General features: G+C 42.5%; 1 protein-coding gene across 2 annotated transcripts in view; it reads right to left on the reverse strand.

Annotated features, from left to right (window-relative positions):
- Positions 1–203: 203 nt before the first annotated feature.
- LOC112070317 (1-acyl-sn-glycerol-3-phosphate acyltransferase delta) overlaps positions 204–20153 on the reverse strand; it is a 27065-nt gene continuing 7115 nt past the window's right edge. For both annotated transcript variants that reach the window (XM_024137734.2, XM_024137735.2), the window contains exons 2-9: positions 10743–10920; positions 10382–10551; positions 9975–10136; positions 9563–9716; positions 9316–9418; positions 7707–7782; positions 5986–6184; positions 204–2110 (exon numbers count right to left, since the gene is read on the reverse strand). In XM_024137734.2, coding sequence (XP_023993502.1) covers positions 2034–2110; positions 5986–6184; positions 7707–7782; positions 9316–9418; positions 9563–9716; positions 9975–10136; positions 10382–10551; positions 10743–10920 — 1119 coding nt within the window. In that variant the 3' untranslated portion in view covers positions 204–2033. The remainder of the gene's footprint in view (positions 2111–5985; positions 6185–7706; positions 7783–9315; positions 9419–9562; positions 9717–9974; positions 10137–10381; positions 10552–10742; positions 10921–20153) is intronic.

Genomic DNA, 20153 nt, shown 5'->3' on the forward strand with positions numbered 1-20153 from the left:
CGGTCCGATCTCACTCCCTGCTGCTGAATGCACACACACACTTTCTGGTCCTCTGCTATGTACAAACAATATTACATCTTTAAGAAATGCTGTGAGATTAGTATGTCCTAGATTCATCAAACATAACATGGTAATGTTTACACAGGATCTTAAAATWGAAGGGAGTGCCTGCGTTTGTACGTACACACTGCTGAAACTAAAGCCAGCGTCAACCTGTGAAGTGGGCTTATCTGGTACTTCAGTTTATTACAGAATCTCATGTGCAAAAAAGTTGTCCATTTATCACAATTTTAGTGCATTTAACACACACCAACATGTATGACTAAAGCGTGTTGTGATATGGCAAGGACAACAAAGACATGTATGCATGCCCTGAACCTACAGTGCATTCGGAAAGTATTCAGACCCCTTGACTTTTTCCACATTGTCACATTCTAAACTGGATGAAATTTTAAAAAAAACTCAAAATGACAAAGTGAAAACATATCTTATTTACATTAGGATTCAGACCTTTTGCCATGAGACTCAATTGAGCTCAGGTGCATCCTGTTTCCATTGATCATCCTTGAGCTGTTTCTACAACTTGATTGAGTCCACCTGTGGTAAATTAAATTGGTTGGACATGATTTGGAAAGGMACACCTGTCTATATAAAGTCCCACAGTTGACATTGCATGTCAGAGCAAAAACCAAGTCATGAGGTCAAAGGAATTGTCCGTAGAGCTCCGAGACAGGATTGTGTCGAGGCACAGATCTGGGGAAGGGTACCAAAACATTTCTGCAGCATTGAAGATCCCCAAGAACACATTGGCCTCCATTCTTAAAATGGAAGTTTGGAACCACAAAGACTCTTCTTAGAGCTGGCTGCCCGGCCAAACTGCGCAATCAGGGGAGAAGTGCATTGGTCAGGGAGGTGACCAAGAACCCGATGGTCTCTGACAGAGCTCCTCTGTGAGATTGGGAAAGTTGTCCTTCTGGAAGGTTAACTATCTCTGCAGCACTCTACCAATCAGGCCTTTATGGTAGAGTGGCCAGACGGAAGCCACTCCTCAGTAAAAAGGCACATGACAGCCCACTTGCAGTTTGCCAAAAGGCACCTAAAGACTCTCAGACCATGAGAAGCAAGATTTTACTCTTTGGCCTGAATGCCAAGCATCACATCTGGAGGAACCCTGCCACCATCCCTACGGTGAAGYATGGTGGTGGCRGCATCTTGCTGTTGGGATGTTTTTCAGCGGCAGGGACTGGGARACTAGTCAGGATTGAGGGAAAGATGAACGGAGCARAGTACATAGAGATCCTTGATGAAAACCTGCTCCAGAGTTCTCAGGACCTCCGACTGGGGCGAAGGTTCACCWTCCAACTGGACAATGACCCTAAGCACACAACCAAGACAATGCAGGAGTGGCTTYGAGACAAGTCTGAGTGGAGACTTGAACCCGATCGAACATCTCTGGAGAGACCTGAAAACAGCTGCGCAGCRACGCTCCCCATCCAACCTGACAGAGCTTGAGGATCTGCAGATAATGGGAGAAACTCTCCAAATACAGGCGTGCCAAGCTTGTAGCGTCATACCCAAGACTCAAGGCTAATCGCCTCAAGGTTCTTCAACAAATTACAGAGTAAAGGGTCTGAATATTTATGTAAATGTSATAATTTTTTCCMMAAAAATTCTTAACCTGTTTTTRCTTTGTCATTATGGGGTATTGTGTGTAGATTGAGGGGGGAAACTATTTAATCCATTTTAGAATAAGGCTAAYGTAACAATCTGTAAAAAGTCAAGGGGTCTAAATACTTTGAATGCACAGTATGTGTTTGTAGGTGCAGTATATTCATGTATTGGCAAGAGACTGCTGAAGCACCTTCCACCCTTCTTGTCGTACTTGAGTTGAATGCAATGCCATCTCTGACCAGCAACATTCTTTCTTTGGAATGAGTTATTTGCTGGAGGTGAACTGTGCTGTAGGGATGATATTGGTAATGTGAGTGGTCCCTGGGAGCTGGGAAGGATCTTGCAGTTGTAAGGCCATCTCCTCAGTTCAGTGGGACCCCATAGCTGGAGCTTCTCTTAATCTCAGTCTGTCCAATCATCCAGCGCACACCAACTGACACTGAGAATGGAATAGAGAGGAAAGGGATGAACATACTGTATGCTGAGGCGAATATTATGAAGTCTGGTTACATTATCCAGTGGAAATGTTTGACCAACTTTTTCAACGGTATGATTTGTGCCAACACTATCGTGTAAGCGGTACCAACCAATGGCATTACAGTCATGCGATATTATTCAGTACTTTCCAAGAGGAAGGAACAATCTGTTCTTGCTGTTGGTCCGTTTCAAAATATTTGGTAAACAATGGATAAGATTGAGAATGTACTAACAAAAAGACCTTTTAGCAAGAGTTAGTCACACCTGTCACAAAGCGGCCCTGGTTGAAGGCGAGTTTAGTCACAAAAAAGAAAACAGGGCTTGCAGTTGGATGTACGACGCCTCCTAGCGGCCATGTTGGAAGACCATCGCATTAATTATTCWGACAACAGCCGAGTGGCTACCCCAAACAGCATAAGTGCCTAAAACTAGTGGACTCATCACCACAGTCATTTTCTGTTGAGTAACAAGGCAGCAAAGACAACGGGGGAAAAACGTTTACAGATTCGCCGCAATCATGAAACACCGTTGGTGAGAGAAGTCTCAAGAACTGTCAGAAAAGTTAGGAAAACACCTGGCCGTCAAGCMCTCAATCCAGACAGCTGTCAGTAACAGGTCTGCTACTGTACGATCAATTCATCACTAGTAAATCAAGTCTGATTTTCAAGTTTAGTTTGGTTGAGAACAAGTTCTCGTTTACAACTGCGACCTGGCCAAGATAAAGCAGAGCAGTGCGACGAAAACAACAGTTACATATGGGATAAACAATCATACAGTCAATAACACAATAGAAAAATCTGTATACAGTGTGTGCAAATGGAGTGAGGTGGTAAGGTGGCCTTTGATAAACAATTCATGCAATTCGACTACACATGATTGCCCATACGAGGGGGGGGGCTGTAAATACTGCGTCCAAAATACCACAGCCGACTGCAGTTACAGCAGTTTCAAAACGGCAATCTTTTTTTTGTAAGGGTGGATAAATKACCAGAATCTTTTTTTTWATACGATGGTAGCCTAGGCCTACTCTACTAACACTGACAACAGATGAATAAAAACGACCTTGTCTTGAATGCAACCAGCTTTTGTCAAAAGTATTTTTTGGGTTTTGCATTTATAGATAACCGTAACCTTCTGCCTAAATTCTAATCTGCTACAAAATGTCATATGACTTTAATTTGACAATATCTGGATCCCTTCTAGCCCTAGCCATGACCATGAAAAGGGTAGACGCAAATTGTACAATATGACCTACATATAGTCTGGAGGACATTGTTGTCTAAAAAAAAAAAAATCCTCCAGTGATTATCATATGATTATTCATAAGAGGGAAAATGTATGGACATTACAGGGCAAAGGCCTCAATGTGCCAAGACAACCTGCTGTGTGACTGTTCCAGTCCAACAATAGATTGAATCTTTATGACAAACACCTGAATGAATTAAACACAACCAAACAATCAAGAGCCCTGATGGTATAGGTGACCTGAAGAAGCGATAGTCTAACATCAGGTGTGCTTTTCATATGTTTATGTACTGTAGGTTCACCAGCTGGCCTCAAGATGGGATTCCCACTGAAGATGAGAAATGCTGCAACATCAGTTTCTACTACTTTGTCATTTTCCAGACATGAAAAGGAGACAACCCTCAATTATACGAGATGGTTGTCATATGCTGTGCTTTGGTCAATCTGAATGATTCTGTTGTGCCATTTGAGTAGAGCACCTTCACCTTGTCGTCATGACAAAGGTGCCCCCTTAAACCATATGAATATATCAAATGTAATATGCAACATGTAATAGACTGTTGTTGCTATTGTAAACATACAGTTTAATAGGATATATTGTTGTCTGGGTGAAATGAAACATATCGTCTCATCTCTGCTGAGACGAGTCCCATTGAATAAGTATCTTATAGCCCAACTMTTTTATTTCTTTACAATTTAAACACATTTCGCATAGACAATGTAATTGTGGTAGTCTTAGGCWAACCATCTTCATTATCACAGTGCCACTCAGATGTTCTGGGAGAAAAGTATCTTGACTTGGTAGTTGTGTGTTTTAAGCTAATGATCACATCTCCTTCTTTCAGACATTTCACCACCTAGATTACAAGGGTTGGATTTGAACCAAAGCATGTACAAAATCCAGTATAATGATTAGYCTCATATACATTGTCTAATGGTATGGTTTTTAAATTGATAACATAGCTGAACAATATGTAAACAGTGTGTGAGTTAAGMTATTCTCTGCTTCAGATGCAATGTCAAGGGGTGAATAGCAAATGCCCATAAGGATAATGCCATCATACTATAGGCCAGTGGTTCCAAACTCCAGTCCTTGAGTACCCCCAACAGTACAGTTTTATTGTAGCCCCAGACAAACACCTGATTCAACTAATCAGGCCCTCTGAGTTGAATCAGGTATGTTTGTCTGGGGCTACAACAATGTGTGCTGTTGGGGGAACTGGAGTTGGRCTGTTGGGGGARCTGGAGGACTGGAGTTTGGAACCACTGCTGTAGGCCTGTGGCTGCATTGGTGTTGCATGTCATTATCAGCTACAAAATGGGTTCACATGGCTGATATCCTGAGAAATAGTGGCAATCAATTACAACTAATTGTAGAGCTTATGACTGAACAAAAAGGTCATGTTCATTTGAGAATACRACACAGAATTGTGATCTGTGATTAATCAACACTAGTTCATCTTGAAAAATAGTTAATTAAAACAAGCTTAAACACGTAGCTTACTTGTAGTTTGAAATTATAGGAAAGTGTTGATTCTTTGAAGATTACTTACTAAAATGTCTAACCTTTACATGTAAGTTAACTGTTATTACTAAAGCAAAAATTACATCTCCACTGCAATGGAGRCACTTTAATTGGGGAGAACAGGCTCATGGTAATAGCTGGAGTGGAATGGTATCAAGTACACCAAACACATGGTTTCCATGATCTACAGTGGGGAGCACACTTGATTATTAACTACTTAGGTGTGTTAGTACTGGAACAGAAGCCTGCACCCCCAGCAGGGTTGCCCTGCTCCAGTTGTAAAATGTGTATACATTGTGTAACYTTTAAACTATWTTTGCTAACATACTGTAGGTACACATAATCCATGGCATACAAGGATGTACCCTTACTCTCTTGGGACATTCATCTGCAGACGGATCCATAGCGCTCTGTAGCTGAGGACAGAAAACGTCAAAGAAACAGGCTTCATTGTACTCTAATTAGACAGCACTGAAAATTGTGTTGAAATATCTGTCCTCAGTTTCTCGCTAGGGACTCGAACTGGAGAATAGTTTCATGAGGTCCTCCCACAAAGGTACTTGCCCTATCCAGAGTAGCCTACTCTGCCTTCTCTGACAGCTAGCTAATCCTTTCACCCTCTATGGCTGTTAGCTAGCAAWCTGGTGATATTTAATTCACATAGCTAGCTACACAGTATGTAATGTTAGCTAACATTGTGTTAGCCTGCACACTAAGTTTCTGTAGCAAACTAGCTAGCTAAAAATACAGTTTGATCATTTTCATAATATATTTACTTAATTGAATAAGTTCTCCCACTGCCTCCGTTTTCTGGGTCCTTAGAAAAACTAAATAATGGGCAATCTTCCAAGTTTTGGGTGGTAGCAAAACGCAGCTAGCCATATGGACGACTGAAGGACTTCAACATGGCGCTTGGTGCGGTTGCTAGGTTATTTGTGACGCAACTGCAAGCCCTCTATAGTGAACTTGAATAATCTTGGCTGGCTACATTAAMATTGTCTCAAGGCCGGATTTGGCTCGGGGGCCACTAGATGATGACCTCTGAAGTATATACCAATAAGACCAACCTGCAGAGCAGAAGCCCACGGTGGCCAGTATGGTGAGAATAGACCCAGAGTTGACCAGCTGGACCAGGAGGAGGTAGAGGGGGTATAGGAGAAGGCAGGTCCAGCCTATCCAGTTGATCAGGGCCCAGGGCCCACGTGGAGGCGTGACTACAGGGCCAGGGAAACACCCTGTCYGGCTGTAGTCCTCCTGGAACTGGTCCTAGAAGCACAATACATGAGCACATCAGCAACCTAACAAACAGGAGCATAGTCCATTGGCTTCACAGCCATAACCACAAGAAAGTGGGAAGGGAGGGGTTCAAAGTCCTTAAAGCTGTCTTTTTGTATATCTGATATAGTATATGGATCTCTTTAATGCAGTGCAATTTAGTACTAATCTAATCTAAATGGGCCACGGGTACATTTTACAGATTGTGCAAGTGCTGCTGCCATGTTGTGTTGCTGCCATGTTGTGTTGCTGCCATGTTGTGTTGCTGCCATGTTGTGTTGTGGTTTTAGGTCTCTATATAGTGTTATTGTGATGCGTGTTTTGTCCTACATTTATATTCTATTTATTTTTAAATCCMAGGCCCCGCAGGAGGCCTTTTTACCAGGCCRTCATTGTAAATAAGAATGTGTTCTTAACTGACTTGCCTAGTTAAATAGAATAAAAATACATTGATGAAAGTGTTTGGGTCATAACTTGGTTAAATATATATATATTTTTAAATGGACCATTTTAACATTGTCTCCAAGAGCACATGTTCAACTTCATAAAAAAAAACAAGTTCCCATCTCAAGAGGTTAAATAAAATGTTTTATATAGTGTGCCAAAGTGCCAAATAAAGTAACAGGGTTGACGATTTCTTAAAATCAGCCATAAATCCCCATGTGACGGGGGAATGGAAACTTTTGTGCAACGGAGTGGCAATTGAATGCAAGCTTCACAAAATTGTTTTAATTGTTAAAACATTTCTAGCCTGTCTATGGGTAACAGAATGGCCAAAAAGAGTAGAATCAGCTTTTACACTATGATTTCACTWTTCGATGTTCAATGGAAAACATTCATTTGTAAAACTTTTTTTTTAAAGGAATAGTTTCACCATATTAAACCGAGAGTTCAGTTCACTTAACAGGGTTGACCATAAAATGAAGGACAGATGTAAATGCTGAATTTTAGCACTTTAGCAAGCCTTTATTAATATTAAAAATCATATTTACTGAATTCGCCATGCGGTCTATATTAAAGGGCACTTAATAAAACATGCTTTAAAATCCAATATTGGTGCACAATTTCCACTTAAAATATCAAAGGGATGCAAGAGGCACTTTTGTGGAATGACCTGGCAATTTACATCATATAAAGTGTAAATTAAGCGAGTTTGAGCTTTTAGCTTTGTCCTTGGTGCTTACTGCAATCCAAAGAGCTGGCTGTTCAAAACATAAAGCTCTATCTAATCTAATCCAGATGCATGGCACTATAATAATACAATGAATCAAACTAACAGGGAAGAAAGCGTTTGGTGCAGAGTGCTGGTGAATTAAACATTGGGGACAGAACAAAGGTATAATGTGAAGAGTAGGTATTGACATTAAACTCATTTAAATGGAGAGTTTTAGCTTTGTCCTTGTTTTTAGTCCTTTAATAGTGAACAAATAGATGCAAACTCTGCACCTTGTGCAAATGCTTAGTTAGTAAATCTGGTCCATAGTGTGATCCCTCTCCTCAATTATAACACTACCTTCTCCTGGTAGAGTTTGTGAAGCCAGGAGGAACATTCAGCCTCATCTTCTGGTACGGACTCCAGAGGGATTCTCCTAGAAACGGGGAGGCATAAGCGACAGGGAGCAGAAGAGACAGGTAGGCTTTCAGCTGTCCAATTCAATAGAACTTTATGGTCCATTAAAATACACTGAAAAAAATATAAACGTAACAAGTGTTGTTCCCATGTTTCATGAGCTGAAATAAAAGATCCCAGAAAAGTTCCATACGCACAAAAAGCTTATTTCTCTAAAATGTTGAACACATTTGGTTACATCCCTGTTAGTGAGCATTTCTCCTTTGCCAAGATAATCCATCCACTTGACAGGTGTGGCATATCAAGAAGCTGATTAACAGCATCATTATTACACAGGTACACCTTGTGCTGGGGACAATAAAAGTCCACTAAAATGTGCACACACAATTCAACAGATCTGAAGTTGGAGAGTGCAATTGGCATGATTATTTCTCTAACATAAACCGACTGCAATGTCATTTTAGAGAATTTGGCAGTACGTCCAACGTCGTGTGGGCAAGCGGTTTGCTGATGTCAACGTTGTGAACGGAGTGCCCCATGGTGACGGTGGGGTTATGGCATGGGCAGGCATAAGCTACGGACAASAAACAGTTTTTCTTTTAATGTCGATGGCAATTTGAATGCACAGAGATACCGTGATGAGATCCTGAGGCCCATTGTCRTGCCATTCATCTGCMGCCATYCCCTYGTKTTTCAGCAGGATACTTWAAAGAAAGCTCAAGGTCATTGGCCACAGATATATATATATTTTCACCTTTATTTAACTAGGCAATCGGTTAAGACCAAATTCTTATTACTAATGACAGCCTAGGAACAGTGGCCTTGTTCAGGGGCAGTGGCCTTGTTCAGGGGCAGAACGACAGATTTTTTACCTTGCCTGCTCGGGGATTCGATCTAGCAACTTTTCGTTTACTGGCCCAACGCTCTAACCACTAGGCTACCTGCCACCCCAATGCACGGGTCCACGTCACAAGTATCTGTACACAATTCCTGGAAAATGAAAGTGTCCCAGTTCTTCCATGGCCTGCATACTCACCAGACATGTCACCTATTGAGCATGTTTGGGATGCTCTGGATCTGTRTGTATGACATCGTATTCCAGTTCCCGACAATTTCCAGCAACTTAGCACAGCCATTGAAGAAGAATGGAACAACATTCCACAATCAACAGCCAGATCAACTCTATGCGAAGGAGATGTGTCCGGCTGCATGTGGGCACACCAGATACTGACTGGGTTTCTAAACCATGCTCCTACCTTTAAGGCATCTGTGACCAACAGTTTCATATCCGTGTTCCCAGTCATGTGAAATCCATAGATTAGGGCCTAATGAATTTATTTAAATTGACTGATTTCCTCATATAAGCTGTAAGTCAGTAAAATCTTTGAAATTGTTGAATGTTACGTTTATATTTTTGTTCAGTATAAGTCCAATAAGCCAATATAAGGGCCTTGAAATCAGTGAGTTTAGCCTCTAACCAATGGCCATCCCATGTTCCACTCACAGCCCAGCTTGCGATAGAAAATGCAGGCTGAAATTCATTATTAAATACCTTATGTATAAATCTGGATGATATTTTTTCCCGTTGATAACTCCCAGCAAGGTTGGTGTTTCGTTGTTTCTGAAATTTAGTGTACAACAGTACACCGCAGCAACTGAAGGGGTTACAGAGACAAAAACATTAAGTTGTCAAAAGTTCATTGGCATCAGTCTTTATCCAAAATAATGCAGAGATATACAATCATGAGTCATGACATGAGTAGCATTTGGTCATTCTGGAGCTCCCCAGGGTTCCGTACCTGTCCCTCTGAGGTTCTGGACGGCTACCCAGAAGCCCTTGGTCCTGGGCAGGAGGTGGTGTTTGAGTTTAGGCAGGCCTTTCTTCTCTGCCACCTTCATACTGATCTGATGCTTCTCCTCTGTGAAGCGTGTTCCCTCACAGTGGAGCAGGAACTGGCACACAGAGATTCACTGTAGTGTCACTGCTATGTTTTGACTGACCAACCAACCTGCATACTCATATTGATTGTGTCGATCAATACAATCTTATAAATTAACAACCATACTGCATATGCATGTTTACATAGTACCAAAGAAAGTTTGGAATAAGGAGTTTGAAAAGACCGGTTACATCCTCTCATGAACTATACATGCCCAGTCAACTTTGGACTATTAAGTGTCAATCATTATTGATTGTGTTCGAAGGCTCACCCAGAAGTTCTCGGGGTAATCCCGTAGGTTCTGAAGACTCTGGACAAAGCTCCTCTCATCCTCCTCCCACTTCCTCTTAATAAACACCATCTCCAGGAAGTACCACATCCAGCCAATCACAGGCAGGTACGACAACTCTTTCTTGGCTAAACATTTGGAGGCCTGGAAAGGGAAAGATTATTCAAACACAATAACACAGAGGGCATCAAACAACTTCTGAAAATCTTAGTCTCTTCTCAGTCTTGATGCAATTCCTTGCTTCCCACCTTCTTCGACAGTATTGGAGGACAAGTTCCAAGGTCCCTCCCATTGGACTTTCTTCTCCAATGCGTTTTGAGACRGAGATAACGAGAGAGGATGCGAGAAATCTAAGACAGATGAATTGACAAAAATCCCTGTTCTCTTACCCCAAGGACCCCAAATCTGTCACAGAAGGTCCAGCCACACAGAAAGTCTATTTCAAAGTTGTGGTTAAGGACGATGATGGCGTTCTCTTTGCCGTAGATTTGGTAGTTCGCTGGGTCTGTGTAGAAAGTTACTTCAGTGCCAGACCACCACTCTAGGAGCGCCACAGACTCTGGGGAACACACAACACAACATAACATTAACATAACACAGCACAACCTAGCCTAGCAGAGCATAAATAATAGACCACTGTGTCAGCAGCTACAGTAACTTTATATTTCAGTTATTGCACAACGTTAGAGTATAGCCCCTGCAGCATCAGTTAAGTGAAACAATAGTGAAAGAGAGTGATATCCTACTCACGGCTGGTGAGGGAGTATCCCAGTTTACAGTTGATCCGCCGGGCCAGCTGCTTGTTGATTGGCCAGAGGGGCAGAGTGCAGATCTGTAATAGGTTGACCAGGAGACCGCTGACCAAGAACCCATAGCAGATGATCAGGGTACACAAGAACTGGCCCTTCAACCACTGTACCAGACCCATCTACAGGGGAGGAAATGAGAGGAGTTTATTAGGCATAATAAAGATATAGTTGATGCACAGCAGGTGACATAGGAACCACTGCACCAGCCCCATCTTTCCATTGGAAGCTAGACCCTGTTGGTATGAAAACAACAGAAATCTGACCACACCTTCTGCTCTGATTGGAAAATGACTTGAGGTGAAAAGAAGCTCATCATTCAGCTGGCCAGTTCTTTCAGATCAGAGGACAGATCTTTGAGACAGTGCCAGACATTTCAGTCATTTAGCAGATGCTCTTATCCAGAGCGATTTACAGGACCAATTAGGATTAAGCACAGAGATTTTTCACCTAGTTGGCTCGGGGATTTAAACCAGTGACCTTTTGGTTTTGGCCCAACACTCTTAACCGCCGCCACAGACAGATCCAATCTCGTACAAACATCCAATATCCTGAACAACAWACAATAGCCAAGTCTGAAAGACGGATACGCATCAATGAGAGAAATTGCAGTTATCAGTACAAGTCTTCCTCATTAAACAACCAGGATCACCTGAAGCATGCACAGAGCAATGTAAACATGCAGGAGCTGGCCTACTATGCTCTGCCTGCATGCATTTACATCGTGTGCGCATGCTTCTGGAGACAGAAACACCACCAGTGTTTTGAAAAGTCTGATTAATAATACTTTCCTGTGGATATTTTGTCTCAAATTCCCAAAGGGTATGAGGACCAACCACCCAGAAAACCAGTTGAGCAGGGTTCCCCAACTGGCTGACCAAATTTGGCCCCCCCCCAAGTTTTCTGAGCAAAAAATAAAAAATAAGGGGCCTCCCGGGTGGCGCAGTGGTCTAGGGCACTGCATCGCAGCTTGGTTGGGTTGTGCTTCGGAGGACGCGTGGCTTTCGACCTTCGTCTCTCCCGAGCYCGTACGGGAGTTGTAGTGATGAGAYAAGATAGTAATTACTAGCGATTGGATACCACGAAAATTGGGGAGAAAAGGGGATAAAAAAATATATAATAATAATAATTTTGTGTGTGAGATATTCATTTTTGGACATAAGACCAAAAAAATAAAACACCAGAAAATCAGCTCCAAGTCATTTTAAGTTAAGAAATCTGTTCAAGTATTCCCACGCATAGAGAGATTTGACATGATCATATGCAAATGTAAGCAAGCTTTGAAATGATATTTTAGTCAAACATATCCGTTTGGGTATCTCGCGGTCAATATGCAGTCTACAAATTGTAATTATGTTCCAGCCCCCCGACCATCCACTCAAGAAAAAAAAAAAAAGAAAAAAAATTATATATATATATATATATATATATATATATATATATAAAAATCAACCCACGGCTGAATCTAGTTGATGATCCCTGTGGTGGAGTAAGTTCAAATATTATTTGATTCAACATTCTGTCTTGGAGAGGTCCTGAAAGGGACATTTCCAAATAGTTTAACTGCAATTTATATTATAGACGTGAATTGCGAAAGCTAATTTAAAAATAAATAAAAAAAATCGGGCAAAGTTCACCCCACCCTTGCTCCAGAACAGTGGGAACTACCCTTATGACTCATCTCTCGCTCTCTTGACCGAGGCTGACCTCCCCCTGACCGTGGCTGACAAAGTGAAGCGCTCTCTGCCCTCCAAAGAGCTGGCTGTTCGGTTGACAACATACTCATACTAGAATCAGGACAGAAACAGTCTTGGTTCCAAAAGTCTTGTTTGATAGGAACTTCTTGTTCATGTAGAATGATCACAAGCACTCACTGTGTCAAACCTGTTCACTGCATAAGAACTGTGAATAGGAATCTTCCAATAGAAAAGGTAACCATTGTATAATATATGGTAGCATTGGAAATAGTTGATAGTCCGCAGAACTCACTCTGTTTCACCTCCTAGCTGCTCAACAGGGCACGTCTAGGCAGACAACTGTTTTTGCACGTACACATGGTCTGACTGCTATCTGATGACTATACAGAGTTGTGTACATATTATCTCAACTAACTGGTGCCCCCACATTAACTCTGTACCGGTACCCCCCTGTCTTTAGCCTCGCTAATGTTATGCTGCTCTTTAACTTTGTTACAGTTTTTTATTACTTATCCATTTTTTACTTAACACTTATTTTTTCTTAAAACTACATTGTTGATTAAGGGCTTGTAAGTAAGCATTTCACTGTAAAGTTGTACTCAGCATGTGAAATATACTATTTTATTTGATGACACACCCTGCTAGGTTACACTCTGGGAACTACTACAGTATATACCAATAGCAGACTGGCCTTACTGCACCACACCACAATACAATCTACTATGGAGGAATTTACCACAGGGGAGTGGTTGTGTACAGTAGCATATCTGTGGCGACCTGTCATTCAGGGCAGAGCCCCCCCATTTTTAGCATACACATGCATATAAAATGTAGTTTCTTTTTTTGGTGGGGGCTTGCCTGTTTTGCATGTTATTTTGGCATTAATACGTGTCACATATCAGTTCGAAAATAATGTAAAGAATATAGAGTTAATAAAGCCGCACACAAACATGGTCTCTTTTTGCTTTCTTGAGTAACGCAGCTTCAAAATGCAGGTGTTTCAGCCTAGCTCAGTGCTTTCTGTGGTGGTAGGGCAAGCAGGCAGAAAATACAGAGCGTTGCGCCGTGATTGGCTCAGTGTTCTGTCACTCATGGGGACACTACGTCACCACCAAGTCTAAGGGTAGAGCTAGAAAAGTCAAACCCCTTGGGTGCTGCCATAGTTACATTAGAAGTCCCTATCCAAGAAAGCTCAAGGTCATTGGCCACAGATATATATTTATACCTTTATTTAACAAGGCAAGTCAGTTAAGAACAAATTATTATTTTCAATGACGGCCTAGGAACAGTGGGTTAACTGCCTTGTTCAGGGGCAGAACGACAGATTTTTACCTTGTCAGCTCTGGGATTCGATCTTGCAGCCTTTTGGTTACTAGTCCAACACTAACCACTAGGTCAACAGTAGCKTTGATTGGACTGATGTCAATATCATACTTTCAAAATCTTCGCTAGCAGTCATCATCATGAATCAAGTCGACAATCTTTTATTTATTTGATCTTTATTTAACCAGGTAAGCTAGTTGAGACCAAGTTCTCATTTACAACTGCGACCTGGCCAAGATAAAGCAAAGCGACACAGAGTTACACATGGAATAAACAAACATGCAGTAAATAATACAATAGAAAAAGTATATATACAGTGTGTGCAAATGAGGTAGGATAAGGGAGGCAAGGCAATAAATAGGCCATAGTGGTGAAATAGTTACAATATAGCAATTAAACACTGGAGTGATAGAGGTGCAGAAGATGTGTGCAAGTAGAGATACTGGGGTGCAAAGGAGCAAAATAAATAACAGTATGGGGATGAGGTAGTTGGATGGGCTATTTACAGATGGGCTATGTACAGGTGCAGTGATCTGTGAGCTGCTCTGACAGCTGGTGCTTAAAGCTAGTGAGGTAGATATGAGTCTCCAGCTTCAGTGATTTTTGCAGTTCGTTCCAGTCATTGGCAGCAGAGAACTGGAAGGAAATGCGGTCGAACGAAGAATTGGCTTTGGGGGTGACTAGTGAAATATACCTGCTAGAGCGTGTGCTATGGATGGGTGCTGCTATGGTGACCAGTGAGCTGAGATAAGGCGGGGCTTTACCTAGCAAAGTCTTGTAGATGACCTGGAGCCAGTGGGTTTGGCGACGAGTATGAAGCGAGGGCCAGCCAACGAAAGCATTCAGGTCGCAGTGGTGGGTAGTATATGGGGCTTTGGTGACAAAATGGATGGCACTGTGATAGCAAATTGGATGCAGTCTGAGTAGAGTGTTGGAGGCTATTTTGTAAATGACGTCGCCGTTTTTGTAAATGACGTCAAGGATCGGTAGGATAGTCAGTTTTACGAGGGTATGATTGCCAGCATGAGTGAAGGATGCTTTGTTGCGAAATAGGAAGCCGATTCTAGATTTCATTTTGGATTGGAGATGCTTAATGCGAGTCTGGAAGGAGAGTTTACAGTCTAACCAGACACCTAGAACTCAGGAAGCCATCTCCTGAAACACACACACACAATCAAATAGAAACTACAACACAGAAACTGGGGAACGTAACAGTAGTTAGAACCGTCCAAAGTAGTGATGCAGGACGGGTGGGCAGGGATCGGTTGAAGAGCATGCATTTAGTTTTACTTGCATTTAAGAGCAGTTGGAGGCCACGGAAGGAGAGTTGTATGGCATTGAAGCTCGTCTGGAGGTTAGTTAACTTCTTATGGCTGCAGGGGCAGTATTGAGTAGCTTGGATGAAAAGGTGCCCAGAGTAAACTGCCTGCTCCTCAGTCCCAGTTGCTAATATATGGATATTAATATTAGATAGAAAACACTCTGAAGTTTCTAAAACTGTTTGAATGATGTCTGTGAGTGTAACAGAACTCATATGGCAGGCAAAAACCTGAGAAAAAAAATCCAACCAGGAAGTGGGAAATCTGAGGTTTGTAGGTTTTCAACTCATCGCCTATCGAATACACAGTGGGATATCAGTCAGTTTGCACTTCCGACGGCTTCCACTAGATGTCAGTCTTTAGAACCTTGTCTGATGCTTCTTCTGTGAAGTGGGGCCGAAGGAGACGGGAATGAGTAAGGTCTGCCATGAGCTGACCATGCTCTGACCATGCGCGTTCACATGAGGGAGCTCTGTTCCATCGCACTTCTGAAGACAATGGAATTCTCCGGGTGGAACATTATTGAAGATTTATGTTAAAAACATCCTAAAGATTGATTCAATACATCGTTTGACATGTTTCTACTGACTCTTACGGAACTTTTTGACATTTCGTCTGCTTTTAGTGAACGCGCTTCGTGACTTTGGATTTGTTTACCAAACGCGCTAACAAAAGAAGCTATTTGTACATAACTGATGGACATTCCCGAACAAAACAAACATTTCTTGTGGAAGTGGGAGTCCTGCGAGTGCATTCCGGCRAAGATATGAAGATTTATAATGCTATTTATGACTTCTGTTGACTATTATTGAATATTGTGCTTTTGCCGTAAAGCTTTTTTGAAATCTGACACAGCGGTTGCATTGAAAACAAGTTTCTTTAATTCTATGTAAAACATGTATCTTTCATCAAAGTCTATGATGAGTATTTCTGTTATTTGATGTGGCTCTCTGCAATTTCTCYGGATATTTTGAAGGCATTTCTGAACATGGCGCCAATGTAAACTGAGGTTTTTGGATATCAATATGAACTTTATTGAACAAAACATATGTATTGTGTAACATGAAGTCCTATGAGTGTCATCTGATGAAGATCATCAAAGGTTAGTGATTAATTTTCTCTCTTTCTGCTTTTTGTGACTCCTGTCTTTGGCTGGAAAAATGGCTGTGTTTTTCTGTGATTTTGCGGTGACCTAACAATCGTTTGTAGTGCTTTCGCTGTAAAGCCTTTTTTGAAATCGGACACTGTGGTGGGATTAACAAGAAGTGTATCTTTAAAATGGTGTGAAATACTTGTATGCTTGAAGAATTTTAATTATGAGATTTGTTGTTTGAATTTGGCTCCCTGCACTTTCACTGGCTGTTGTCATATTGAACCCATTAACGGGATTGCAGCCCTAAGAAGTTTTAACAGTGTCTAAAGAGCCAGAAGTATACAGAATGTTGTCGTCTGCGTAGAGGTGGATCAGAGAATCACCAGCAGCAAGAGCGACATCATTGATGCATACAGAGAAAAGAGTCGGCCCGAGAATTGAACCCTGTGGCAYCCCCATAGAGACTGCCAGAGGTCTGGACAACAGGCCCTCTGATTTGACACACTGAACTCTGAGAAGTAGTTGGTGAACCAGGCGAGGCAGTCATTTGAGAAACCAAGGCTGTTCAGTCTGCAGATAAGAATGTGGTGATTGACAAGAGTCGAAAGCCGATGGCCAGTTCGATGAATACAGCTGCATAGTATTGTCTCTTATCGATGGCGGTTATGATATTGTTTAGGACCTTGAGCGTGGCTGAGGTGCACCCATGACCAGCTCGGAAACCAGATTGCATAGCGGAGAAGGTACGGCGGGATTCAAAATGGTCGRTGATCTGTTTGTTAACTTGGCTTTTGAAGACCTTGGAMAGGCAGGGTAGGATAGATATAGGTCTGTAACAGTGTTTGGGTCTAGAGTGTCTCCCCCTTTGAAGAGTGAGATGACCGCGGCCGCTTTCCAATCTTTGGGGATCTCAGACGATACGAAAGAAAGGTTGAACATGCTAGTAACAGGGGTTGCAACAATTTTAGAAAGATAGGGTCCAGATTGTCTAGCCCGGCTGATTTGTAGGGGTCCAGATTTTGCAGCTCTTTCAGAACATCAGCTATCTGGATTTGGGTGAAGGAGAAATGGGGGAGGCTTGAGCAAGCTGCTGTGGGGGGGGGGGGGGGGGTGCAGGCCTGTTGCCCAGGGTAGGGGTAGCCAGGTGGAAAGCATGGCCAGTTGTAGAAAAATGCTTAATTATCACAGATTTATCGGTGGTGAGAGTGTTTCCTAGCCTCAGTGCAGTGGGCAGCTGGCAGCTGGGAGGAGGTGCTCTTAATCTCCATGGATTTTACAGTGTCACAGAATTTCTTGGAGTTTGTGCTACAGGACGCAAATTTCTGTTTGAAAAAGCTAGCCTTTGCTTTCCTAACTGCATGTGTATATTGGTTACTAACTTCCCTGAAAAGGTGCATATCGCAGGGGGCTATTCGATGCTAGTGCAGTACACCACAGGATGTTTTTGTGCTGGTCAAGGGCAGTCAGGTCTGGAGTGAACCAAGGGCTATATCTGTTCCTGGTTCTACATTTTTTGAATGGGGCATGCTTATTGAAGATTGTGAGGAAAGCACTTTTAAAGAATAACCAGGCATCCTCTACTGACAGAATGAGATCATTATCCGATCGATTAGAAAGGCTGCTCACTGAAGTGTTTTAGGGAGCGTTTGACAGTGATGAGGGGTGGTCGTTTGACCGCGGACCCATTACAGACGCAGGCAATGAGGCAGTGATCGCCCAGATTCTGGTTGAAGACAGCAGAGGTGTATTTGGAGGGCAGGTTGGTTAGGATGATATCTATGAGGGTGCCCGTGTTTACGGATTTGGGGTTGTACCTGGTAGGTTCATTGATAATTTGTGTGAGATTGAGGGCATCAAGCTTAGATTGTAGGTTGGCCGGGGTGTTAAGCATGTCCCAGTTTAGGTCACCAAACAGCACGAGCTCTGAAGATAGATGGGGGGCAAGCAATTCACATATGGTTTCCAGGGCACAGCTGGGGGCAGAAGGTGGTCTATAGCAAGCGGCAACGGTGACAGACTTGTTTCTGGAAAGGTGGATTTTTAAAGGTAGAAGCTCAAATTGTTTGGGCACAGACCTGGATAGTAAGACAGAACTCTGCAGGCTAACTCCGCCCCCTTTGGCAGTTCTATCTTGTCAGAAAATGTTATAGTTAGGGACATTTCAGGGTTTTTCGTGGTCTTCCTAAGCCAGGATTCAGACACTGCTAGGACATCAGGGTTGGCAGAKTGTGCTAAAGCAGTGAATAAAACAAATTTAGGGAGGAGGCTTCTRATGTTAACATGCATGAAACCAAGGCTTTTACGGTTACAGAAGTCAACAAATGAGAGCGCCTGGGGAATGGGAGTGGAGCTAGGCACTGCAGGGCCTGGATTAACCACTACATCAACAGAGGAGGAGTAGGATAAGGGTACRGCTAAACGCTATAAGAACTGGTCGTCTAGTACGTTCGGACCAGAGAGTAAAAGGAGCAGGTTTCTGGGCACAGTAGAATAGATTCAAGGCATAATGTACAGACAAAGATATGGTAGGATGTGAATACAGTGGAGGTAAACCTATGCATTAAGTGACGATGAGAGAGATAGTCTCTAGAAATCTACTGGCAAATCCTTTTTAATCCTTGTCATACGAAGAGAAATAATGAAGAGAAATTATAGATCCATCAAAACCTGATACATTTTATCTGCCATTGGACAAACATTACACAACAAGTTGAGTGGTTTGGAAGCAGCATTGGCTAACTGCAAGCATTGCAAAGCAATCATTAACCTGATATTCAGTGGAGTGGCTGTGTGGTCCCAAGTCTAAGATTAAGGGTCTCTTTTCCTAGTTTAAAATTATAAACATTCAACATTGGCCATTCTGTCAATGAAGCAGGGTTTAAGCCGCGCTCAAAACTTCTTAACTCAGAACTGCAAAATCTGACTTTAGTGAGTTCAAGACAACTGGGAACTCAGGGAAAAACGAGCTACGACTAGGAAAATAAGTTTTGAACTGTCATCCAACTCGGAATTGTAAATCCGGAACTCGGGCCTCTTTCTAGAGTGACAACCTGAAACTCACTGACGTCATCATGAGTCAAGCTTTATTTTTCCAGAGTTCCCAGTTGTTTTGAAAGCACCATAAATCCAGAGAATGCCAGACTTTGATGACAAAGTTTGATGTCAAAATTTGCCCACGAAGGACCACCACGCCACCTTCCTGTTGACGTGAGCACAAGGCTAGTCCAAAAATGTTTTGTATGCGGCTGCATAAATGATGTAATATGCCAGGGAGATATGTGCATGTTGGGCTACTAACGGCTTTCTACACATGTGCCTCACCTTAATAAATTTGGTCATTTTATTTATTTAACCGTTAACTAGGTAAGTCAGTTAAAAACAAATTCTTATTTAAAATGATGGCCTACACCGGCCAAACCCGGACAACGCTGGCCCAATTGTGCGCCGCCCTATGGGACGTGCCTTAAAACGGGATATGGTAGTAGGTACCAGGGGCACTGGTTTGTGTCAATGTAACAGTATAACTTTAAACAGTCCCCTCGCCCCGACACGGGCGCGAACCAGGGACCTTCTGCACACATCAACAACGGTCGCCCACGAAGCATCGTTACCCATCGCGCCACAAAGGCCGCTCCCCTGGTTCGAGCCGGGTATGGGTGAGGGGACGTACTAAAGTTATACTGTTACATTGACTCAATGCTTCCCACAGTTGTCAAGTTGGCTGGTTGTCCTTTGGGTGGTGGACCATTCTTGACACACACAGGAAACCTGTTGTCTGTGTGGAAACCCAGCAGCGTTGCAGTCCTTGATGTAACGGATGTGAAATGGCTAGCTAGTTAGCGGGTACGCGCTACTAGCGTTTCAATCAGTTCGTCACTTGCTCTGAAACCTAGAAGTAGTGTTGACCTTGCTCTGCAAGGGCC

The sequence above is a fragment of the Salvelinus sp. IW2-2015 genome, unplaced genomic scaffold (assembly GCF_002910315.2).
Source record: "Salvelinus sp. IW2-2015 unplaced genomic scaffold, ASM291031v2 Un_scaffold1287, whole genome shotgun sequence".
NCBI lineage: Eukaryota > Metazoa > Chordata > Actinopteri > Salmoniformes > Salmonidae > Salvelinus > Salvelinus sp. IW2-2015.